The sequence below is a fragment of the Papio anubis genome, chromosome 20 (genome assembly GCF_008728515.1).
Source record: "Papio anubis isolate 15944 chromosome 20, Panubis1.0, whole genome shotgun sequence".
Taxonomy (NCBI): Eukaryota; Metazoa; Chordata; class Mammalia; order Primates; family Cercopithecidae; genus Papio; species Papio anubis.
In genome coordinates, this window is record NC_044995.1 from 39,526,660 (window position 1) to 39,551,677 (window position 25,018).

The 25,018-nt window shown below is 42.3% G+C and overlaps 3 protein-coding genes across 15 annotated transcripts in view; all 3 read left to right on the plus strand.

The window, feature by feature from the left end:
- ZNF709 (zinc finger protein 709) overlaps window positions 1-3,459 on the plus strand; it is a 28,826-nt gene extending 25,367 nt beyond the window's left edge. For all 10 annotated transcript variants that reach the window (XM_031659856.1, XM_021930737.2, XM_021930738.2 and 7 more), the window contains one exon: window positions 672-3,459. In XM_031659856.1, the coding sequence (XP_031515716.1) occupies window positions 672-2,325 (1,654 nt within the window). In that variant the 3' untranslated portion in view covers window positions 2,326-3,459. The remainder of the gene's footprint in view (window positions 1-671) is intronic.
- Window positions 3,460-19,292: 15,833 nt separating this feature from the next.
- Window positions 19,293-24,885, plus strand: LOC100997086 (zinc finger protein 799). 3 transcript variants are annotated; one of them, XM_009193591.4, is made up of 4 exons: window positions 19,293-19,456; window positions 21,582-21,708; window positions 22,330-22,405; window positions 22,801-24,442. In XM_009193591.4, the coding sequence occupies exons 1-4, from the start codon at window positions 19,454-19,456 to the stop codon at window positions 24,440-24,442; spliced, it is 1,848 nt and encodes a 615-aa protein (XP_009191855.2). In that variant the 5' UTR covers window positions 19,293-19,453. The 3 variants fall into 3 exon arrangements, with proteins under 3 accessions (XP_009191855.2, XP_021786434.2, XP_021786433.2); XM_021930741.2 differs by lacking the exon at window positions 19,293-19,456 and having other exon boundaries at window positions 19,467-21,708; window positions 22,801-24,885; XM_021930742.2 differs by lacking the exons at window positions 19,293-19,456; window positions 22,330-22,405 and having other exon boundaries at window positions 19,466-21,708; window positions 22,801-24,885.
- Window positions 19,356-25,018, plus strand: part of LOC100997796 (zinc finger protein 442) — a 35,063-nt gene continuing 29,400 nt past the window's right edge. Inside the window, exon 1 of one of the 2 annotated variants that reach the window (XM_009193593.4) lies at window positions 19,356-19,456. In XM_009193593.4, the coding sequence (XP_009191857.1) occupies window positions 19,454-19,456 (3 nt within the window). In that variant the 5' untranslated portion in view covers window positions 19,356-19,453. The remainder of the gene's footprint in view (window positions 19,457-25,018) is intronic. The other variant, XM_021930740.2, reaches the window with a different exon arrangement.

Genomic DNA, 25,018 nt, shown 5'->3' on the forward strand with positions numbered 1-25,018 from the left:
AGAATGGCGTGAACCCAGGAGACGGAGCTTGCAGTGAGCCGAGATCGCGCCACTGCACTCCAGCCTGGGGGATAGAGCAAGACTCTGTCTCAAAAAAAAAAAAAAAAAAGGTACAGTTGTTCAGTATTTGAAAAATATTTCACCTGGAAACAATATTAAGAAACTCTATATTATGAATTTTGGCCAGGAATGGTGGCTCATGCCTGTAATCCCAGCACTTTGAGAGGCTGAGGTGGGCAGATCACCTGAGGTGTGGAGTTCGAGGCTAGCCTGGCCAACATGGCAAAACCCTGCCTCTACTGAAAATCCAAAAATTAGCCAGGTGTGGTGGTGGGGTCCTGTAATCCCAGCTATTCGTGAAGCTGAGGCAGAATTGCTTGAACCCAGGAGATGGAGGTTGCAGTGAGCCAAGATTGTGCCACTGCACTGCAGCCTCGGCAGCAGAGCAAGACTCTTCTCAAAAAAAAAAAAAAGAACTCTATATTATGAGTTTTATTGTTTTGATAATGGCTCTGGTCAAGTACTCTTCCTGAGCATTCATAACATACACGTCCCCTGAAAATGGCAAAAGTGTAATTCTACTACCTACTAATGATTGTGAAATAATAATTATAAAATTATTTTAAAAAGCCACTAATTGTGTGTTTTTTTTTGTTTTTTTTTTCTCACAGAAGTCATATGGTAGAGAGGCTCTGTGAAAGGAAAGAAGGTAGTCAGTTTGGAGAAACCATCAGTCAGACTCCAAATCCTAAACCAAACAAGAAAACTTTTACTAGGGTAAAACCATATGAATGTAGTGTGTGTGGAAAGGACTATATGTGTCATTCATCTCTTAATAGGCACATGAGATCTCATACTGAACATAGATCATATGAGTATCACAAATATGGAGAGAAGTCATATGAATGTAAGGAATGTGGGAAAAGATTCAGCTTTCGAAGTTCATTTCGAATCCATGAAAGAACTCACACTGGAGAGAAACCGTACAAATGTAAGCAGTGTGGTAAGGCTTTCAGTTGGCCCAGTTCCTTTCAAATACATGAAAGAACTCATACTGGAGAGAAACCTTACGAATGTAAGGAATGTGGGAAGGCCTTCATTTATCACACAACCTTTCGAGGACACATGAGAATGCACACAGGAGAGAAACCCTATAAATGTAAAGAATGTGGGAAAACATTCAGTCATCCCAGCTCTTTTCGAAATCATGAAAGAACTCACTCTGGAGAGAAACCCTATGAATGTAAACAATGTGGAAAAGCCTTCAGATATTACCAAACTTTTCAAATACATGAAAGGACTCACACTGGGGAAAAACCCTATCAGTGTAAGCAATGTGGTAAAGCTCTTAGTTGTCCCACATCCTTTCGAAGTCATGAAAGGATTCACACTGGAGAAAAACCCTATAAATGTAAAAAATGTGGCAAAGCCTTCAGTTTTCCTAGTTCCTTTAGAAAACATGAAAGGATTCATACAGGAGAGAAACCCTATGATTGTAAGGAATGTGGGAAAGCATTCATTTCTCTTCCAAGCTATCGAAGACATATGATAATGCACACTGGAAATGGACCTTATAAATGCAAGGAATGTGGGAAAGCCTTTGATTGTCCTAGTTCTTTTCAAATCCATGAACGAACTCACACTGGAGAGAAACCCTTTGAATGTAAACAGTGTGGTAAAGCCTTCAGTTGTTCCAGTTCCTTTCGAATGCATGAAAGAACTCACACTGGAGAGAAACCCCATGAATGTAAACAGTGTGGTAAAGCCTTCAGTTGTTCCAGTTCTGTTCGAATACATGAAAGGACTCACACTGGAGAGAAACCCTATGAATGTAAACAGTGTGGAAAAGCCTTCAGTTGTTCCAGTTCCTTTCGAATGCATGAAAGAATTCACACTGGAGAGAAACCCTATGAATGTAAACAGTGTGGTAAAGCCTTCAGTTGTTCCAGTTCCTTTCGAATGCATGAAAGGACTCACACTGGAGAGAAACCCTACGAATGTAAACAGTGTGGTAAGGCGTTTAGTTGTTCCAGTTCCATTCGAATACATGAAAGGACTCACACTGGAGAGAAACCTTATGAGTGTAAACAATGTGGTAAGGCCTTCAGTTGTTCTAGTTCTGTTCGAATGCACGAAAGGACTCACACTGGAGAGAAACCCTATGAATGTAAACAATGTGATAAAGCCTTCAGTTGCTCACGTTCCTTTCGAATCCATGAACGAACTCACACTGGAGAGAAACCCTATGCGTGTCAACAATGTGGTAAAGCCTTCAAGTGTTCCCGTTCCTTTCGAATACATGAAAGAGTTCATAGCGGAGAGTAACCCTATGTATGTAAGCAATATGGCAAAGTTTTCAGTTGTCCTATTCCATTTTTTTTTCTTTTTTTTTGAGATGAAGTCTCACTCTGTCACCCCGGCTGGAGTACAGTAGTGCGATTACAGCTCACTGCAACCTCTGTCTCCTGGGTTCAAGTGATTCTCCTGCCTCAGCTTCCTGGGTAGCTGGAACTACAGGTGTGAACCACCATGCCCACCTACTTTTTGTGTTTTTAGTAGAGATGGGGTTTCACCACGTTGGCCAGGCTGGTCTCGAACTCCTGACCTCAGACGATCTGCCTGCCTTGGCCTCCCAAAGTGTTGGATTACAGGTGTGAGCCACCGCATCTGGCTCCCATTTCCTTTTGAAGACATGAAATTATTCATATTTCAGAGAAACCCTATGACTATAAGACATGGGGATACCTTCAGTTCTTTACATGTGAATATGAGGAAGCCTTCATACTGGACAGGAAACCCTGTAAATGTAGGCAATGTGGGAAAACCTTCAATGGTCATGTGACCTTTTAAAGACCATGAGAAGGCATATGAAGTATAAAGAATTTTCATATGCCCTATAAATATAAAGAATTAATAACCTTAAAAATGTAAAGAATGTGGAAAACTCTATAATTGTAAAGAATGTGGAAAAACCTTTATTTGTCTCAGTTTACTTGGAAGCCATGAACAAACTCACACTGGAAAGCGACTTCTTGAATATAGACATTGTGAGAAAGCCTTCAGTTGGCCCATATACTTATATGTGAGAATGCAGACTGGATAGAAATCCTATAAAAGTGAGAAATAACAATGTTTTCAATTTTAACAAATGCTCATGTGATACTCCCTTATGTGTGAAATTTCAATCTCGTTGAAACTCCCACTAGGGAGGTGTTGTATAAATGTAGATAATATGGGAAAGCCTGATGCAAATTAATTCATGTATATTGTTCTAGAAAATTCACAACATGACAGAAGTGTTATAAAATATAGTGTCAGTTACTGATTCTTAAAGTGGATCTCTGAATTATGGATTTCTATTTCACAAAAGAACATTGAGATGAGATAATTCTGTAAGCTCTTATACAGTTGTACACAAGTTGAATTGATAGTATTTTTTCATTAAATCAGTTTCTGAAATTTTGTCTTTCCATATTGAAGTCTGTTAGATTCATGAGTGAATTGAAGTGTATTTATAATAAGCTAGTAGTTTTGATTTTTATGTATTTTTTAGTTGTGCTATAACGGGCCATCAAAAAATCACAATTTGGTAATCTTTAGGATTTCCTACTGGCCTTATGTGGCAGGTACTAGATATCATTATATGTATTTCATCTTTCTTTCTGACCAAAAGAAGCTTTTTTAGAGGAAGACAGAATGCCCTTTTTTCTATTTTTTTATGCTAAAAAATAATCATAATAAATTTTTGAGTCTGCAAAGTTTATCATGCAGTATACTCTCTCATTGGAATTATTATTTTCATTTTCTGATCTTTGCTATTTGTAATTCTTTCTGGCTGTGATTTGGATAATAGGCTTTGCATTAATAAGAGAGACCTGAGATAGAACCATATAACCTACAGCTGGAAATGGCTGTCCTGGGTTGTGTTAACATGGGTGATGTTGTGACTTATGTTTTCTGTAATCTATTCTTTTATGGCTCCATGGTATAACTGACCAATAGCCTACTTGCAGGAGATATGGAAGGCAGAAGTAAAGAAAGCATTAGTCAGGTTTTATAGCCACCATATGTGGAGACAGATGGATGCATAGGGGCTTCAGGGACACCTGCTTCCACCACATTGTCCTGATCCTTTGCTCTGCCAGCTGAGAGTATTCTTAGAACCACCACTAACTGCTTGACTGCCATATTTGCCTACCTCCCTCCCTCCCACCCTCCCTTCTTTCTTTTTTTCCCTTTCTTTTCTTTCTTTTTCTGAGATGGAGTCCTGCTCTGTTGCCCAGGCTGAAGTGCAGTGGCATGATCTTGGCTCACTGCAACCTCTGCCTCCTGGGTTCAAGCAATTGTCCTGCCCTAGCCTCCCAAGTAGCTGGGATTACAGGTGCCCGCCACCAAACCCAGCTAAATTTTTTTGTATTTTTAGTAGAGACAGGGTTTCATCATGTTGGCTAGGCTGGTCTCAAACTCCTGACTTCATGATCCGCCCACCTTGGCCTCCCAAAGTGCTAAGATTACAGGCGTGAACCACTGTGCATGGCCCCAGCTGCCATATTTTCAGAGATGTAGTTTTCCACAGATTGTCTTCGAAAGTTCTACTCAAAGATGCACTGCAGTTTGGATTTTCCTAGAAACTCTAATGTGTCCACCAGGCAACTATTTAGACTCTTAAGGTTGGGAATATTCTCTGATGCTCTGACTTACCTCATCTCTAGGTTGAATTTATCAAAGGTATTATTTATGTAATAAACACCATGTTTTGTTAACAGTACAAGTGACTGTGTGTTTCTGATTCCACCATGACAACTACAGTGATGCAGTCAAAAAGGACTACATGGGTGTTTGTCCCTCCACTGCATTGTGCATTGAATGCACTTACCCAGTCCTGCAGTGTAAGAATAAGCACCTTCCTAATATCAAGCAGATTGTTGGTGTTTCCTATTACAGTTGAATGTAATCTCTCAGTACATTTTCAATTTTGTTTCATTATATGTGATTAAAAACTATGTGTATGTTTTTGTTGAACAAAAGCTTCTGTAGATGTTTCTTAGAAATATTTTATTAACTGTTTTCAAATAACTTGTATGCTATCACTTGTCTCTTGAATTTTCTGCAAGGATATATTAAAATATTCCATTGCAATTATAGATTTTCAGATTAAGTTTTTAAGTTTATTGAGTTAATCCTCATATATTCTGAGTCAATATTGTGTGCATACAAGATGAAGTATTGTCCTTAGGAATTTTTTATTTTTTATTCTTAATATAGTTATGATTTTTTCCCAGAAAATCAATTTATCATGCATTCATAATACCAAAAACTTATATCATGGTTGTTTCTGTGCCTTTTTTTCAAAGATCACCAGGATCACACCTGTAGTCAAGAGAGGAGTGTTAAGAATTGTAGTAATAAGAATGATAATAAACCATAAATGACTCTGGGGAGTATCAGTAAGAGGGTGCTTGGCCGGGCACGGTGGCTTATGCCTGTAATCCAGCACTTTGGGAGGCCGAGGTGGGCAGATCACAAGGTCAGGAGTTCGAGACCAGCCTGGCCAACATGGTGAAACCCCGTTTCTACTAAAAATATATATAAAAATTGGCCGGGCATGGTGGTGTGCGCCTGTAATCCCAGCTACTCGAGAAGCTGAGGCAGGAGAATTGCTTGAACCCCAGGAGGTGGAGGTTGCAGTGAGCCAAGACCACGCCACTGCGCTCCAGCCTGGGCCACAGAGCAAGACTCCATCTCAAAAAATAAAAAAATAAAAAAGAGGGTGCTCAAAAAGACTTCATTTTGGATTTGGATTTTTGTTAGGTGACTTGGTTGCTAATCACCAAACTGAGGCACTCCTGTGTGTGTTGCATGCTGTGAGGTGAACTTAATTGTGTCACTGGTAATCATAATTCTTATCTAGAGGCAGGAAGAATGAAGTGGAGCTAAACCTAATTCGTAAGAAACCACTCACTTGGATTAGTGAGTAGAGGGCAATTTTGGTCATTTGAATGGCTTCAACTCTGTTCTCTTTTACCATTTTTAGAGACATGGTTATTGTTTTTGTCTTGATCCATCATGGTTGCTGAGTAGCTTTGTCTGATGAAGGAAATGTGACATTTTTCTCTTCAACAGGATAAGACTTGGCCTAACCTGAGTGTGAGGTCAGATCCTAGTCCTGTGGAACTGTTCTTAACCTTTTTTATTATCTAAACATGGAAATATTTCTTATGGTGTATTGGACAATGTTTTCCACAAAATATCTCAGTTAAAATATGTAAGTTCACTTAGTCTTTAGCAAACTATATAATACTTTTTTTCTCCTTTGTGCACTAGCAGAGTCCAATAAGTGTAGATAAGTTTTCAGAGACCACAAACCTAGCAAGATGGAAAGACAGAATCACTGTTCAAATCAAGCCATGTTGCTCTTGATGCTCACTTTTTAACCTTTCTCATAGACCTGGCACTGTAGTATCAAAGCATACACAGTTCAGCACAAATGATCAAGACATTCCACGCTATGGATATAGAAACATGAAACATCCCTGGGATGAACAGTGATGATTCCCCATAAACAAAGGTGTAGATATGGTTCATCTTTATTTTTATAATGGATAAAAGTTTTGAGACATGTAAAGTGTGATCATGAGTTTGGATGTGAGTATTTAGGATTTGAGATGTCCTATTGATTTGGGCCACAGGTATTGGTGATGTTGGCATTTCCGTTTAATGTCATTTGAAAGATTCTTAAGTTGCCTTGGATATGCGGCATGATCATTTGGCTGTTGTGCAGACAGAATCACCCAATATGTACCACCCAAAAGATCTATGGATGTTTAGAGGGTAATTTTCAAGAAATAATGGAGGTGAGCTGCAGACAGGGAATCATTTTGCATAATAGTCTAATTTAGTAGAAAGGAAGAATATCTGGTGTCATCATATAAGGAAAAATTTAATGCCTTCTTATAAGAGGAGTAGTTTGAATCTTTTTGTTTCAATGATCCAGAAAGCCCCCAAATCCCAATTTGGTATTCACATGTTTGGGAAGAGTGGGGGGAAAGTCAAATATTTGTGTCTTATTAAATTTGAGCAAAGGAAATAAAATCTTTGTCCATTTTTTTCAGTGATAACTTAACGTTAGTACTTGGCACTGTGATTTCATAATTTTGAGTATCTCATTTGATTGCTCAACCAATCAGTTCTCCCATGTTACAAATGAAGAAAGTTAAGTACAGAGCACAGGATTCTACCCAAACTCACGTAACTCAGAATCATGGAATCTCTGGATTTTGAAGTCCTAATGTGTGCTGCCACCTGTACTGGGCACTGCCCCCCCAAAAAAAATTACTTGAGGCCAGGAGTTTGAGATCAGCCTGGGCAATATAGCAAGACCTTGTCTCTACAAAAAAAATTAAAAATTAACTGAGTGTTGTGGTGTATGCCTGTAGCCCTAGCTACTCAGAAGGCTGAGGTGGGAGGATCAGTTGAGCCCAGGAGTTCAAGGCTGCAGTGAGCTATGATTACACCACTGCACTTTAGCCTAGGTGACAGAGCAAAACCCCGTCTTAAAAATAAAAAAAAAAAAAAAAAAAAAGATCATTTTCTGCGCCTTTTGGGATGATCCTATGATAATAGATCTCTTATTCTGTAAATATGGCATATTAATATATATTTATATGTGAGACCAACATTGCTTTTCTGAGCTTAATCCAACTTGGTCATGTTGTATAGGTCTTTTTTTATATTGCTGGATTCAATTTGCTGGTATTTTTTTGGGCCTCTGCAGCTATATTCAAAAGAGGTATTTGTGGACCATTTTCTACTATATAGTATAGGATTATCTAGTATAGCCTATAGTGTGTTTACATGTACATTTATAGATATATTTGTGTGTATAATATGTAATATATTGCATAATGATATATAATTGTATATATTACACATAACTGGTATATGTTATGTATAACTAAAATATGTAATTACTATTATGCTATACTGCATAATACAGTTTTATACTATTATAGCATAGTTATATAGTCTGTGTCTCTTGTATAAGGGTTTTCAGATCCTTGCTAACCCACACATTATTCAAAGAAGTGAATCACATCCTCCCAGGGGAACCAAGGGTTAATTCACCCTTTTGATACTACAAAGCCTGTTTCCCACAGCCATGTTTGGGCCCTCTGCTCCCAAATGTATTTTCTTTGTGGATCTGCATGACTTATGGTACCCTCCTCATCTGGGCTGTGAATATATATGACTAATAAACTGTTGTTAGTTGCATTTGTCCAGTGATGGATATCATGTGTTAGGCTACCTAGGTAGCCCTAGGGCCCTAATTCCTCTCTCACTAATGGGGTGAGTGGGAGGCTATTGAAACATGCACATCCATGATACCCCATGGTCAGGCACTGATGAGGAAAGAAAAGAAGGTACATTTGGTATCAGTCCTTTCCAAAGCATGAGAGGATGTAACTCAACTGTTCTCCCAAAGCAAAAGAAGTAGCCAAGGGGCCTACGTTGTTTTCTGTAGTACTGCAGCTTACCAGCATGTCAAAGGGATTATCTTGAGATCATAAGGCTGCTGGTCCCCACCAGGGTCTTAGACAAAATTACCTTATTGGATGTAGGTGCTAATCTCAGAAAGATTGAGTGGCAATCCCTGGAGTCAGAGGTGGTCCCATCCAATGTAGGTTGCTGGTGTTCTGAACTTTTCCCTATAATCACACAGATGGTCCATAACACAGGTAATCAGTCAGAACCAACCAACCTGACACTTGCAACTTTTTATGAATTCTGAGGGATTTTTTACAGAAAGAAAAGGGAAAAGCAATGATTAGGTGGCATGCTCAGGTCCATAAACCTAACAGCAGATAGAAGCAAATTTCTCCTCTAAAAAGAGGTAAAGAACCTCTAAAAAGAAGCTGAAGCTAAGATCGTACTTAATTTTGATATCTAGATGCTTTCCCACCAAGATCAGGAACAAGGTAAGGATGCCTTCTCTCACCACTGCTATTCATCATCATCCTAGATGTCGTCACTAATGGAATAAAACAAGAAATTTTTTCTTCAATTAATTGAAGTTCCTCTAATGCTTCTTTGGACAGGGAGCATTTACTGTTTAAGTTAGAATCACCTCGTAAGGTAGAAAAGAGGTGAGACATAGCATAAGTAGGAATGCCTAAAGTGGGACAAATTCAGTGAATGTTTTCTAATAATTTTTGAAAATTACTTAGTCTTTAAATTATCTCTTCTGATTTGAACTTTTTGAGGCTTAATAATATTTTGTTTTACTTTCATTCATAAATACTGAAAGGGAGTAGAAGTTTGGATTATATCAGGGGCGATGATTAACCCTGCTGTAGTTACAGCCTTTTCTAACTGTAGCACAGCATTAATTCCTCCCTAGTTTCAGCTGCACATAAAATATCATCCACGTAATGGATAATATGACATTTTAAAAATTGTTCTCTAACTGGCTTAATAGCTTTTCCAATATAAGTTTGACAAATAGTCGGGCTATTTAACGTGCCTTGTGGCAGTACTTTCCAATGGTATCTGTCCGCTGGTTCTTTGTTATTTATAGCGGGAACAGTAAAAGCAATTTTTTCATAATCTTGAGTAGCTAAAGGAATGGTAAAAAAGCAATCTTTTAAATCTATTACTATAAGAGGCCAGTATTTTGGGATCATTGTTGGAGAGGGCAGCCCTGGTTCAGTGCGCCCATGGGTTGAATTATAGCATTAACGGCCCTCAAATCTGTTAACATTCTCCACTTTCCTGATTTTAATAACACACACAGGAGAATTCCAAGGGGGAGAAAGTAGGCTCTATGTGTCCCTTTTGTAATTGTTCCTGCACTAATTCTTTTAAAGCCTCTAGCTTTTCCTGTTTCAGCGGCCATTGCTCCACCCAAACCAGTTTGGCAGTTAACCAAACAAGGGGAATGGGAGCCTGAGGCTCAGCAATGGCCGCTCCTAAAAATGATACCCTAATCCAGTTCAATCTGTTTGCCCTTTTAGTTCTAAAGGTTCTGGTTGGCCATTTTTATTTTTTTTTTCCCGGTCCCTTCCCCAGGAGATATCCCATTTTTCTCATCATTTGTTTACTGTTATTATTATACTGATCCATAGGAATAGATATTTTAGTACCCCATTGTTGTCATAAGTCTCTGCCCCATAGATTGACAAGAATAGGTGTAATAATAGGTTGAATTGTCCCTTCTTGGCCATCCGGCCCTTGGCATGGCAAAATTAAAGAACTTTGAAAAATTCTGAGGCAGCCCCTACTCCAACACCACCAACAGATGCCTTTTGCTTAGGCCAATGCCGGGGCCATTGATTTAAACCAATAGTAGAAACTTCAGCTCCAGTATCTACTAACCTTTCAAAGTCCTTTCCTTGCATGGTTACTGTACAAATAAATCTGTTATCAGACACTTGATTAACCCAATATACAGCTTTTCCTGCTGGATTCGTACGAAAGCCTCCTTTTTTTTTTTTTTTTTTTTTTTTTTTAACTATGCTGCTTCCCAGTTTTGTATAAGGCAACAGTAACAACTGAGCAATTCTTTTTCCTGGGGAAGCAGACCATGGAATTGAGGAACTAATAACTAATTGAATCTCTCCAGTATAATTAGAATCAATTATTTATGATTCAGTGAGTACAATTATTGATGATTCAGTAATTCAGAAGAGTACAGTGACACCTCTTAAATTTAAATTAGACCTTCCAAGCAATAGACCAACTGTTCCTGAGGGTAAAGGGCCCCTAACTCCCATGGGGACCTTCTTTGGTGGCTCCCCAGGAAATAGGGAAACAGGAATTGTGCTGCAGAGATCTACGGCAGCACTGCCTGCTGTGGTGGGGGACAACTGTTGTATGTTTGTAAGGGCACTGACTGTGCCGGACACGCCGCGGTTTGTCTCGGGCCCCTCTTCCCGTTTCCCAAAAGAGGTTGCCCATCTTTGCTAAATTTAGAATGACATTGATTTGCCCAGTGACTGCCCTTCTGACATCAGGGGCATACACTGGGACTTTTCTGTTGATTGATGGTAATAGTTTTTGCCTTTTGATTTCCTTTTCTACATTCCTTTTATGTGTGTCCAAATTGCCCACAATTAAAACAAGAGCCTGAGAAATGGGGCATATTTTTTCCCACCTTTAGTCCAGCCACAGCTTGAGCCAAAAGAGTAGCCTTATGTAAATTTCCCCCAATGCCATCACAAGCCTTAATATACTCAGCCAAATGAGCCTTCCCTCTCATAGGTCTAATGAAAGAAGGATTTTTTTCCCTATAACATTTTTTTTCCATGCCTGTAAGCACACAGTGCGTAACTGAACAACGGCAACATTTTTCATTACTGCTTGATTGTCTAATCGGCCCCAATTAGGGCCCAAGACCATTAACTGTTCAAAGGAAACAGGCACAGACGGCTGTGCTTGTGTGTTTTCTCTTGCCTTGAGCTTCATCAGCCCACCAAGTTTTAAACTGCAAGTACTGAGATGAAGTGAGAACAGATTTTGTTAAAGTATCCCAGTCATATGGTATTAATCTATTATCAAGAGCCACATTTTTTAGTAAAGCTTGTACAAAAGGAGAATTTGGCCCATATTGACTAATGACTTCCTTGAATTCCTTTAACAATTTAAAAGGAAAGGTGGCCCAACTAGCTATATTCTATCCTCCTCGCTGGATTATAGTAATGGGAAATTGCCATGCTTCTAGGTCTCCTTCAGCTCTAGCCTTCTGAATAGAATTTTGTGTAGCACCACCAATTGCTCCAGGCATTTTTATTTTGAGACGGAGTCTTGCTCTGTTGCCCAGGCTGGAGTGCAGTGGTGCGATCTCAGCTCACTGCAAGCTCTGCCTCCCAGGTTCACGCCATTCTCCTGCCTCAGCCTCCCTAGCTGGGACTACAGGCGCCCGCCACCACGCCTGGCTAATTTTTTTTGTATTTGTAGTACAGACAGGGTTTCACCGTGTTAGTCAGGATGGTCTCGACCTCCTGACCTTGTGATCCACCTGCCTTGGCCTCTCAATGCTCTAGGTTTTAATGTTGCAGCTACCGGAGCAGTAAATTTTATAGCTAATTCATCTTCTCACCCGTTAGGGGGAGAAGGAGGAGGTGGCCATTCACTTAATTCAGCAGGTGGAAAGCTAGTAAAATATACCTTTTTCAGTTTCTCTTTCTTTTCTTCAATTTCCTCTGGTTGTTGTTCCTTATATTCAGAATCTGAAGTTAATTTTTTTGCACTCATCTACCTCTTCCTCATCTGAATTTGCCTTATCATCTGTTTGAAATGGCTCAAGAGCTGCCTTTATCAACGCCCATGCTGACCAAACAGAAACTGGAATTTTGGCTCCTTCTTTATATGCCTTTTTAAAATGTCTGCCAATTATTTCCCATTCATCTAGCTCCATTGTCCCTTGTTCTGGGAACCATGGCCAAAACTGCTCTACTGTACTAAAGAGTGTTAATAAATTCTGAGTACTAACTTTCACTACCCCTCTCCGTAATAAATGCCTTAAGAAATTTAAATAAGCAGAATGTTTACTTTCATTCTGTCCCATTGTTACCCAGGTTCTTCCAAGTGCCCAGCTTACCCACCAAGCTTCTTTCAGTTGTCCTCAGGTGTCCTCCAACAATGCGTCTTCCACTTCCGCATGCTCTAGTGTTCCTTCACCGGGGTGTTCATAGCCCCATGTTTGGTGCCATAAATGTTGGGGTGATCAGACCCAACACCAGGCTGTGGGGGGCTACAAACCAGCAGAGTCAAAGGAATGAGAAAAGACAAGAGTGCATAAGGTGGGTCCAGGGGGCCAATGCTGGTATGGAGGCTGCGAAGGCCCCGAACTCTGGGAGCCCACACTATTTATTGGTGATCAAACAAAGAAGCAGGTCGTGAGGACATGGGGGTAAACAGGTGTGGGCGTGAGGATAGAAAGGTAGCAGTGCATCAAGTGTCTGTGACGGTTTCGCATTTTCTTTGATGCATATAGAATGTGCTCTGCTGCTTGAGAAAATACAGAACATGTTTATGAGCCTGGGAGAGCAACCAACAAGTCTGTGCACCTTCCAGAGGCTACGAGGGGTTTTATGCCCTGAGCCCTGGATTCCATCCAAGCCATGAGGGGTTTTACGCCCTGGGCTTGGATTTGTGGTGTCGCAGGGCAGCCCTCCACCCTTTGGCACAGAGCTTCGTGTTCCAAAGGCCATGAGGGGTTTTAGACCCTGGATCCCTGGACATCTTCCAAGACTCTTTTATATTATGACAGACAAGCCAGTCCTGCCTCTGCTCTTCTACGAACAAGTAGAGAGCAAAACCAGGCTGAATTCAGCTGATGCCCACCCACAGCAGGAGCGTTTAAATCAGCTCTAGTGGCTGTTAAGGTGGGCTGGAGCTTCCTGCCCACTCTCTTAAAAAACTTGAGTTTTGGCCGGGTGCGGTGGCTCACGCCTGTAATCCCAGCACTTTGGGAGGCCGTGGCGGGCAGATCACCTGAGGTCAGGAGTTCAAGAACAGCCTGACCAACATGGAGAAACCTCGTCTCTACTAAAATTACAAAATTAGCTGGGCGTGGTGGTGCATGCCTGTAATCCCAGCTACCTGGAAGGCTGAGGCAGGGGAATAGCTTGAACCCAGGAGGCGGAGGTCACGGTGAGCTGAGATTGCACCATTGCACTCCAGCCTCGGCAACAAAAGCAAAACTCCATCTCTAAATAAATAAATAATCAGTTCTAGTCAGAGGGGAATCATCCATGCCAGTGGCTGGAACTTGAGTTCCAGTGAAGCTTTACCACTGTGGGCTAAAATGCTCTGGAATCCTAAATAAACTTGAAGGCAGTCTAGGCCACAAGGACTGCAACTCTGAGGCAATTCCTAGTACTGAGCTGGACTCAGAGCCAGTGGACTTGGGGGGCATGCAACCTACTAAGACAACAGTTAGGGCAGCTAAGGGAGTGCTCGTGCCATCCCTCTCCCAATTCCAGGCAGCACAGTTCACAGCTCCAAAAAAGACCCTTCTGCCTGAGGAGAGGGAAGAGTAAAGAGAACTTTATCTTGCACTTTGAATACCAGCTCAGCCACAGCAGGAGAGGGCACCAGTCATAGTCATGAGGTCCCCTTTGCAGGCCCTAGCTCCTGGATGATATTTCTAAACACACCCTGGGCCAGAAGGAAACCCACTGCCTTGAAGGAAAGGACTCAGTCCTGGAAGGATCCATCACCTGCTGACCGAAGAGTCCTTGGGCCCTGAATAACCAGCAGCAATACCCTGGTTGTACACCATAGGCCTTGGGTGAAACTCAGAACATTCTCAGCTGTGGTGGCTATGGGGAGAGACTCCTTCTGCTTGAAAAAAATGGAGGGAAAAGCAAAAGGGACTTTTTTTTTTTTTTTTTTTGAGACGGAGTCTCGCTCTGCCGCCCAGGCTGGAGTGCAGTGGCCGGATCTCAGCTCACTGCAAGCTCCACCTCCCGGGTTCACGCCATTCTCCTGCCTCAGCCTCCCGAGTAGCTGGGACTACAGGCGCCCGCCATCTCGCCCGGCTAGTTTTTTGTATTTTTTAGTAGAGACAGGGTTTCACCGTGTTCGCCAGGATGGTCTTGATCTCCTGACCTCGTGATCCACCCGTCTCAGCCTCCCAAAGTGCTGGGATTACAGGCTTGAGCCACCGCGCCCGGCCTAGCAAAAGGGACTTTTGCATGTTTGGTACCAGCTTGTCCACAGTGGGGGAGGCACCAAGCGGGCTGTTGGGATCCCTGATTCCAGGCCTTGGATCTTGGATGGCATTTCTGGACCTTCCCTGAGCCAGAGCGGAGCCCACTGCACTGAAGGGTGAGTCCCAGGCCAGGCAGCGTCACCACAAGCTGATTCAAGAGCCCTTGGTCTCTAAGAGAACATCAACAGTAGCCTGGCAGTACTCCCCATGGACCTGTGGTGGTGGTGGCCATGGGGTGAGGCTTCTCTGCCTGTGGAAAGGGGAGGGAAGAGTGGAAAGGACTGCATCTCATGATTTGAGTGCCAGCTCAGTCACGGTACAATTAGAACATCAGGTAGACTTCTGAGTTGTACTGCAGTCACTGGCTCCTGGATAGCACCTCTTGACCCACATAGGGCCTGGGGGAACCTGTCACCCTGAAGGGAGGGAAACAAGCCTCGCTGGTATTGCCACCCACTGGTTGTAGAGCCTCAGGGCCTTGAGGCAAACACAGGTGGTAGCCAGGTAGTGATTATAGCAGGCCTTGGTTAAGAGCCAGTGCTGTGCTCACTTCAGGTCTGACCTGGCACAGTCTCAGTGATGGGGGCTACCGGGGTGCTTGTGTCACCCCAGCCCCAACTCCAGGTGGCTCAGAACACAGCAAGAGAGAGACACGCTGTTTGGAGTAAAGAGAAGAGAATCGGCCAGGCGCAGTGGCTCGCACCTGTAATCCCAGTACTTTGGGAGGCTGAGGCAGATGGATCACCTGAGATCGGGAATTCGAGACCAACCTGACCAACATGGTGAAACCCCATCTCTACTAAAAATACAAAATTAGCTGGGTGTGGTGGTGCATGCCTGTAATCCCAGCTACTCGGGAGGCTGAGTCAGGAGAATCGCTTGAACTCGGGAGGTGGAGGTTGTGATGAGCCAAGATCGTGCCATTGTACTCCAGCCTAGGCAACAAGAGTGAAACTCCATCTAAAAAAAAAGAAAAAAGAAAAAAGAGAACAGAACAAGCATCTCTGCCTGGTAATCCAGAGAATTCTTCTGGATCTTATCAAAGATAATCAAAGTGGTACCTCTAAGAGTCTACAAGAACCACAGTGTTACTGGGCTTGGGATGACCCCTAATGTAGAGATGCCTTAGATCACAAGACCTAAGTCCTTTCAAATATCTAAAAAGCTTTCCCAAGAAGGATGAGTACAAACAAGCCCAGCCTGAGAAGACTACAATAAATACCTAACTCTTCAATGCTCAGACAGGGATAAATGTCCACAAGCATCAGAACCATCCAGGAAAACGTGACCTCACCAAATGAACTAAATAAGGCACCAGAGACCAATCCTGGAGAAATGGAGATTTGTGACCTTTCAGGCAGAGAATGCAAAATAGCTGTTTGAGGAAACTCAAATAAATTGAAGATAACAGAGAGAAGGAATTCAGAATTCCATCAGATAAATATAATGAAGAGATTGAAATAATTTAAAAGAATCAAGGCCGAGCACAGTCACTGATGCCTTTAATCCCAGCACTTTGGGAGGCCGAGGTGAGTGGATCACCTGAGGTCAGGAGTTCAGACCAGCCTGGACAACATGGTGAAACCCCATCTCTACTAAAATACAAAAATTAGGCATGGTGATGCATGTCTGTAATCCCAGCTACTTGGGAGGCTGAGGCATGAGAATTGCTTGAACCTGGGAGGCAGAGGTTGTGGTGAGCTGAGATCATGCCACTGCACTCCAGCTTGGGTGACAGAGTGAGACTTCATCTCAAAAAAAAAAAAAAAAAAATCACGCAGAAATTCTGGAGTTCAAATGCAATTGACATACTGAAGAATGCATCAGAGTCTCTTAATAGCAGAATTGATCAAGCGGAGGAAATAATTAGTGAGCCTGAAGACAGACTACTTGAAAATAGAGGAGGCAAAAGAAAAAAGAATAAAAATCATTGAAGCATGCCTACAGGATCTAGAACATAGCCTCAAAAGGGCAAATCTAAGAGTCATTGGCTTTAAAGAGGTGGTAGAGAAAGAGATAGGAGTATAAAGTTCATTCAAAGGGATAATAACAGAGAACTTCCCAAACCTAAAGAAAGATATCAATATCCAACTACAAGAAGGTTATAGAACACCAAGCATATTTAACCCAAAGAAGACTACCTCAAGGCATTTAGTAGTCAAACCCCCAAAGGTCAAGGATAAAGAAGGGCTTCTAAAAGCAGGAAGAGAAAACAAACAAATAACAAACAATGGAGCTCCAATACAACTGGCAGAAGACTTTTCAGTAGAAACCTTACAAACCAGGAGGGAGTAGCATGACATATTTAAAGTGCTGAAGGAAAAAAACCTTTTACCCTTGAATAGCATATTCAGTGAAAATATCCTTCAAGCATGAAGGAAAAATAAAGGCTTTCCCAGACAAACAAAAGTTGAGGGATTTCATCAACACCAGTCCTGTTCTACAAGGAATACTAAAGGAAATACATCAATCACAAAGGAAAGGATGTATAATAAGAAATCATCTGAAGAGACAAAACTCACTGGTATTAGTAAGTACACACACACAAAAATAATATTGTATGCCGGGTGTGGTGGCTCACGCCTGTAATCCTAGCACTTTTGGAGGCTGAGGCAGGTGGATCACCTGAGGTCAGGAGTTTGAGACCAGCCTGGCCAACATGGCAAAACCTTGTCTCTACTAAAAATACAAAAATTAGCCAGGCATGGTGGTGTGTGCCTGTAATCCCAGCTACTAGGGGGGCTGAGGCAGGAGGATCACGTGAACCTGGGAGGTGGAGGTTGCAGTGAGCTGAGATCATGCCACTGCACTCCAGCCCAGGCAACAGAGTAAGACTCCATCTCAAGAAAAAAAAAAAAAAAGGCTGGGTGCGGTGGCTCATGCCTGTCATCCCAACACTTTGGGAGGCCGAGGCGGGCAGATTACAAGGTCAGGAGAGCGAGACTATCCTGGCTAACATGGTGAAACGCCATCTCTACTAAAAATACAAAAAATTAGCCGGGCGTGGTGGTGAGTGCCCATGGTCCCAGCTACTCAGGAGGCTGAGGCAGGAGAATGGCGTGAACCTGGGAGGTGGAGTTTGCAGTGAGCCGAGATCGTGCCACTGCACTCCAGCCTGGGTGACACAGCGAGACTCCGTCTCAAAAAAAAAAAAAATTGTAACACTGTAACTGTGGTATGTAAATTATTCTTAAGTAGAAAGATTAAATGATAAACCAATCCAAAATAATAACTACAACAACTTTTCAAAACACAGACAGTACAAACAATATATAAATAGAAACAAAGAAAAGTTAAAAAGCAGGGGTATTATGTTACGGCATAGAGTTGTCATTAGATTTCTTTTTGTTTGTTTCTTTGTTTATGCAAACAGCATTAAGTTTTTATCAGCTTAAAATTATGTGTTATAAGATAGTATTTGCAAACCTCATGGTAACCTCAAGTCAAAAAATATACAACAGATACACAAAAAATAAAAAGTAAGAAGTTAAATCATACCACCAGAGAAAGTCACCTTCACTAAAAAGAAGACAGGATGGAAGGAAAGAAGGGAGAGAAGATGACAAAACAACCAGAAAACAAATAACAAAATTGGCGGGAGTAAGTTCTCACCAATAATAACACTGAATGTAAATGAACTAAACTATCCAATCAAGAGTCATAGAATGGCTAAACGGATTTAAAAACAAGACCTAATGATCTGTTGCCTATAAGAAACACACTTCACCTATAAAGAAACCCACAGACTGGAAATAAAGGAATGGAAAAGCATATTCCATGCCAGTGGAAACCAATAAAGAGCAGGAGTAGCAATACTTAGACAAAATATATTTCAAGACAAAAACTGTAAGAAAAGTCAAAGAAGGTCACTATGCAATTATAAAGGGGTCCATTCAGCAAGATGATGTAACAATTGTGAACATATATGCACTCAACACTGGAGCACTAAGATATAGAAAACATATTAGATAAAAAGAGAGAGGGCCGGGGATGGTGGCTCATGCCCATAATCCCAGCACTTTGGGAGGCTAAGGCAGGTGGATCACCTGAGGCCAGCAGTTCAAGACCAGCCCAGTCAACATGGTGAGGCCCAGTCTCTACTAAAAAATTCAAAAATTAGACGGGCGTGGTGGCACGCACCTGTAATCCTAGCTGCTTGGGAGGCTGAGGCAGAATTGCTTGAACCCAGGAGGCGGAGGTTGCTGTGAGCCTCCCACCATTGCACTCCAGCCTGGGCGACAGAGCAAGACAGACTCCCTCTAGAGAAAAAAAAAAGTATAATTGTTTTGTCAGCCATGTCCAGTAGGAAGAAGCAGGAGGTCCTATTGAGTACAGGCAGAAAATTCCGCTGAAGTGCAAATATCCCCCTGGAGGATTCAGATCACAGTGCAGGGATGAAGCCCGCCCTGCCAAGGCCTGTGTCAGGAACTTGTTCATCCGGCTCTACTCAGCTGTGCAAGATCGCTTCTTCTGTCACTCAGTCCACAGGGGGCGGGACCTAACGCTCTAGCCAATCAGGGCCATGGGGCGGGTTCGTGGGAACTGTCAATCAGGCGCGCTTCCGGGAGGACTGTGTGTGGTTGAAAAAGCCCGCGGCGTCTTCTCGTCTCACTTTTGCTCGGCTTCCGGCTCTGTCGCTGAGAAACGACCTGGAAGTTCTGTGGCAACCTTTGTCGCGCTGGAACCCGCATTGGCAACGGGAGCCGTTGGGAGGACCTGGGACACCGCGGAAGTCGGGAAATGGTGCGTGTCCGGGGCCGGCGTCCCGAGGCGGGGGAGGGGCTGGGTGGAACCGGCCTTATTCGGCTGTGGCTGGACTGGGCCTCCCCGCTGGCGACTCCGGGATCTGCGGACCTGGGCCCCCCTGGAGTAGCTCGGCCCTCTTAGGCCGCAGAGTGGGGCTGGGCCTGCAGCCGGGACTCCGGGCGTCCCATCCCCTTCCTGCGCAGCGACTGCGGCCCTCGCGCCCTCTCTGGGCAACTCCGAGCCCGCAGCCCCGCGTCTCCCCAGATTGTGCGGCTGTAACCAACAGGTTTGCGGCCCGAGTCACTGCACCGAGACGCTGAGGGCTGTAGCAGAAACAGTTAAATCGCCGGAGAGCGGAGGACACCCCCAGATCCGCCTCCCTGAGGGATTTGGGGTCTGGTCAGGGGCTGCTGGAATGTAGGGTCGCTGGTTGGTGGGGACGTGACGGGCGAATCCTGGGACAGGAGGTGAAGGAAACGTATTCTCCTGCTGAGTGGGCTCCCTCGTGAGGTCTTCAGCCTGGTTGGCGCCAGCCTTTCCACTGGAATTCAGGATCTGAGATAGAACTCCGGCGACTCCTGAGCAACTCTCAGAGATCTTATCCCCAGGCACAATGGGGAGGCCGGTGGTCAGCGTCTGCTGTGACTTGACTCTCAGGGAGGCGGCCCCGAGAGGCAGCGGGGCTGAGGGCACCTGGTTAATATCTAATGCAATCTCGCCTCCAGCCTGGCTCGCAGTTCCTGTGAACCCGGTGAGGAGGCTGCACCGTGACGACGAGCCACCAGGCTGAATCCAGACTCGTGTGTGGGGTTTGTGTGTGGGAGGAGCTGTGTTATCTTTGGTCCTGCGTCCCTTCTTTCTTTCCAAGGGCGACCGTTTCCCCTCTGGGTCTTCCAGAGATGTGGGCAGCAGGGTCTCAAATCCACCACTGTGTTCTCTCATCCTAACTCCTCCTAAGGCTGGCAGCAAATCTCTTGGTTTCCAGAGACTTCCCCAGGCTTACTTTCTCTCCTTAATTCACAGCAACAGTATGAACTCTTTGGCCCCCAGGCGATATTTCACTAGTTTGTTATATGGTTTTCAGTTAGCAATGTATGGCCTTTTCTTGAAAGAATTGTTTTGGGTTCCTGAACACGGTGGGTCATTCCTGTAATTCCATCACTTTGGGAGACTAAGGCAGAGGTATTGTTTGATCCCAGTAGTTCCAGACCAGCTTGGGGAACATGGGAAGACCTTGTCTCTAGTATAAATGATAATAATAAAATTAACTACAGAGTCCCTAGGTGGCATAGAGTATCACATTGTGAGGGAGCTGAGCGTCTAGCTCAGATCTCTTTCTCTTCTCAGAAGGACATGAGATAGCTCATTTATTCGTTTACCCATTATGGACTAATCTATTCATGAGGTCCAAACCCTCAGGACTAAATCGCCTCTTAAAGCGCCACCTTTTTCTCTTTTTTCTTTTATTTTTATTTTTTACTGCCACTTTGGAGATTAACATTCAGTGTGCATTTTGGAGGGGACAACCATTCAAACCTAGCAGTGGCTGATCACGTGCACTCCTTCTGCTGAGTATGTAACAAAATGCCAAACTCTCAGAAGGAAGATGGGAGTTAAGGAAATACTATATTTTTTTGCATAAACAATTTAGCCACACTCCCCCTCTGTTATTAGTTATGCTCATGGGGCCCACCCCTAAATACATTGTCTAGACACCATGAAAGGCCGAACTTTGTGAACAAGCATTTGTAAGGACACGCACTCTCAGCACTGCTAATGGTAACTCTCTTTTGTACAATAAGTAGTAGGACTTTATCGTGCCAAGAACTGCAGATCCACTGTGGAAATAGACATTAGGGGTGATCCAGGCTATGTGATTCACTCACTTAGTTCACCAAGTGGCATGTTTCTATTCGACTGTTAATTTACCAAACATGTTTACCTCTGGCTTCAGAGTTACTGTGTAGGAGAAAGTGAATGTAGACAGAATAAGAGTGGGTTTACCATGTCATTGAATAAAATGGTTGGAAACCACAGCATCATGCCAAATGTATGAAGTGAGTATAGATTCTCAGTACTGTGATTTTCACCCTTCCTCTTCTGTACATGTGGGATGGATCAGGCCTCAGTGGCTCTAGGGGATGTGGCTGTGAACTTCACCCGAGAAGAGTGGGCTTTGCTGGGTCCTTGTCAGAAGAATCTCTACAAAGATGTGATGCAGGAAACCATCAGGAACCTGGATTGTGTAGGTAAGGATGACATCACATTTCCACTTATTTAATTGGAGACATTTGTTTCTTGGTCATTCACACTGTTCAAAGATTTGGAATATGGAAGGGGGACATGGTTTATCCTGGAAAAAAAAAACAGAGTTTAGCAGCTCCTGTAGCAGTTGTACATCTTCATATAATTTTATGTCCACAACATCTTAGCCTGCTGTTGACGGGCAGCATTATCAGTCACATAAGCAATGATTAATACATATATTTTATGTCATACTATTACATCCTATATTCTCACAGTAAAGTTATCCAGAAACAAAATGTTAAAAAGATAATCATAAGGAAGATAAACGTATTTACTGTTCATTAAGTAGAAGTGCATCATCAGAAAGGTTTTCATCCTCATTGTCTTCACATTGGGTAGGCTGAGTAAGAGGAGGGGCTGGTCTTATGTCTTGGGTAGCAGAGACTGAAGAACATTCATATATATATGTATATACAAATGGACTTGTGCAGTTCAAACCTCTTTTTCAAGAGTCAGCTGTACTTCAGTGAATGCATTTTGTACGAGTGCAGTGTACATCAAAATCTTACTGTGTCTATAATTTTGTACAAATTTATAATGATTTTTCTGGGTCTACCTTTTAGGAATGAAATGGAAAGATCAATTTCTTTTCAAAGATCAAATTGAAGATCAATACAAATATCCCAGGAAAAATCTAAGGTAATTTACACATAAGGAAAAGATATGTCCCTGGAGCTGTTTTGAGAATGACATGAAATTTTAAAAACAAGCAAAGAAAATGAACAAGCTTAGCTTAAATTTATTTATTCTTAGAAAATGTTCTCCAAAAACACATACTTAAATGTTCCATAGCTGTTCAGTGTTTGTAAAATAGTTCTCATGCAACAATATTATGAATCCACATATGAATATCATTGTCTCGAGAACACCTGTGGTCCAGTTACGTTGCACAACATTCCATCCATTCACGTTCAAGCAGGACACGAAGCCTACACTTTGCATGATAGTGTTAAAAATGTACATCCAATACCTATTAATACCTATAAATGATTTATAGACAGACCTTTAGTGATATATTTCCCATTTTTTTACAGATGTCGTATGTTAGAGAGATTTGGTGAAAGTAAAGATGGAAGTAAATGGGGAGAAATGTCTAGCCAGATTCAAGATAGTATTGTGACGAAGAATACTCTTACTGGAGTAGGTCCTTGTGAAAGCAATATGAGTGGAGCAATCGTCCTGGGTCATTCATCCCTTAATTGTTACATCAGAGTTGGTGCTGGGCACAAACCACATGAGTATCATGAATGTGGAGAGAAGCCAGATACGCATAAACAATATGGGAAAGCCTTCAGTTACCACAACTCATTTCAAACACCTGAAGGGCTTCACACTGGAAAGAAACCATATGATTGTAAAGAATGTGGGAAGTCCTTCAGTTCTTTGGGAAACCTTCAAAGGCACATGGCAGTGCAGCGTGGAGATGGACCTTATAAATGTAAGTTGTGTGGGAAAGCCTTTTTTTGGCCCAGTTTATTACATATGCATGAAAGAACGCACACTGGAGAGAAACCATATGAATGTAAGCAGTGTTCTAAAGCCTTTTCTTTTTACAGTTCCTATGTAAGACATGAAAGAACACATACTGGGGAGAAACCATATGAATGTAAGCAGTGTTCTAAAGCCTTCCCTGATTACAGTTCTTGTCTAAGACATGAAAGAACTCACACTGGAGAGAAACCCTATACATGTAAACAATGTGGGAAAGCCTTCAGTGCTTCCACTTCCCTTCGAAGGCATGAAACAACTCACACTGAAGAGAAACCCTATGCATGTCAGCAATGTGGGAAAGCATTTCATCATCTGGGAAGCTTTCAAAGACACATGGTAACGCACACGAGAGATGGACCTCATAAATGTAAGATATGTGGAAAAGGCTTTGATTGTCCTAGTTCACTGCAGAGTCATGAAAGAACTCACACTGGAGAGAAACTGTATGAATGCAAGCAGTGTGGGAAAGCGTTATCTCATAGCTCAAGCTTTCGAAGACACATGACAATGCACACTGGAGATGGACCTCACAAATGCAAGATATGTGGGAAAGCCTTTGTTTATCCCAGCGTATTTCAAAGACATGAAGGGACTCACACTGCAGAGAAACCCTATAAATGTAAACAGTGTGGCAAAGCCTACCGTATTTCCAGTTCCCTTCGAAGGCATGAAACAACTCATACTGGAGAGAAACCCTATAAATGTAAATGTGGGAAAGCCTTTATTGATTTCTATTCATTTCAAAATCACAAAACAACTCACGCTGGAGAGAAGCCATATGAGTGTAAAGAATGTGGGAAGGCATTCAGTTGTTTCCAATACCTTTCTCAACATAAAAAGACTCACACAGGAGAGAAACCGTATGAGTGTAAAACATGTAGGAAAGCCTTCAGTCATTTTGGTAACTTAAAAGTACATGAAAGAATTCACTCTGGAGAGAAGCCCTATGAATGTAAGGAATGTGGGAAAGCATTCTCTTGGCTCACTTGCTTTCTACGACATGAAAGAATTCACATGAGAGAGAAATCCTATGAATGTCAACAATGTGGTAAAGCTTTCACTCATTCCCGTTTCCTTCAGGGACATGAAAAAACTCACACTGGAGAGAACCCGTATGAATGTAAGGAATGTGGGAAAGCATTTGCTTCTCTCAATTCCTTGCATAGACATAAAAAGACTCACTAGCATTCTCTCTAAATGTATGGAATGTAGGAAAGCATTTATTTTATGTCATTTCAGAAACTTGTAAGAAACACATTGGAGATAAACCCTGTGAATGTAAGCACTTGGTAAAGCTTTAAGTAGTTTCAGTTTCTTTCCAATACAGTCATCCCTTGATACATGCTGGGTATTGGTTCCAGCACTCTGTGAGCCATGCCAACTCCCTTTTATAAAATGGCATATTTGTATGTAACCTACCCACATCCTCTTGTATACTCTCAATTATGTCTAGATTACTTAAAATACCTCATGCATTGTAAAAGCTATGCAAATAGTTGTTCTATTGTATTGTTTAGGGAATCATGATAAGGAAAAGAGTCTGTTTTCAGTATAGATGCAGTAATTGTGAGCCTATCAACATAGTATATGTCAGCCAGAACATTAAAGTTTCTTTGTTTCAACCCTCACATATTGCTTTTGTTTAATATGTTAACACTCACCAAAACCCTGGGTCTTCTCTCTTGATAACCCAAGTATAGTGATTATAACAATGATGATGATTCTGTGGCACCTAATGTTTTGATGTGTTGAGATGACTAG

What these genes read in the sequence shown, in the direction of transcription:
- LOC100997086 (XM_021930741.2), top strand. Translation starts at nt 21,573, where the DNA reads ATGGATCAGGCCTCAGTGGCTCTAGGGGATGTGGCTGTGAACTTCACC. An exon ending in CAGGAACCTGGATTGTGTAG is followed by an intron (nt 21,709 to 22,329) that starts GTAAGGATGACA and finishes TCTACCTTTTAG; the next exon opens with GAATGAAATGGAAAGATCAA. An exon ending in TATCCCAGGAAAAATCTAAG is followed by an intron (nt 22,406 to 22,800) that starts GTAATTTACACA and finishes ATTTTTTTACAG; the next exon opens with ATGTCGTATGTTAGAGAGAT.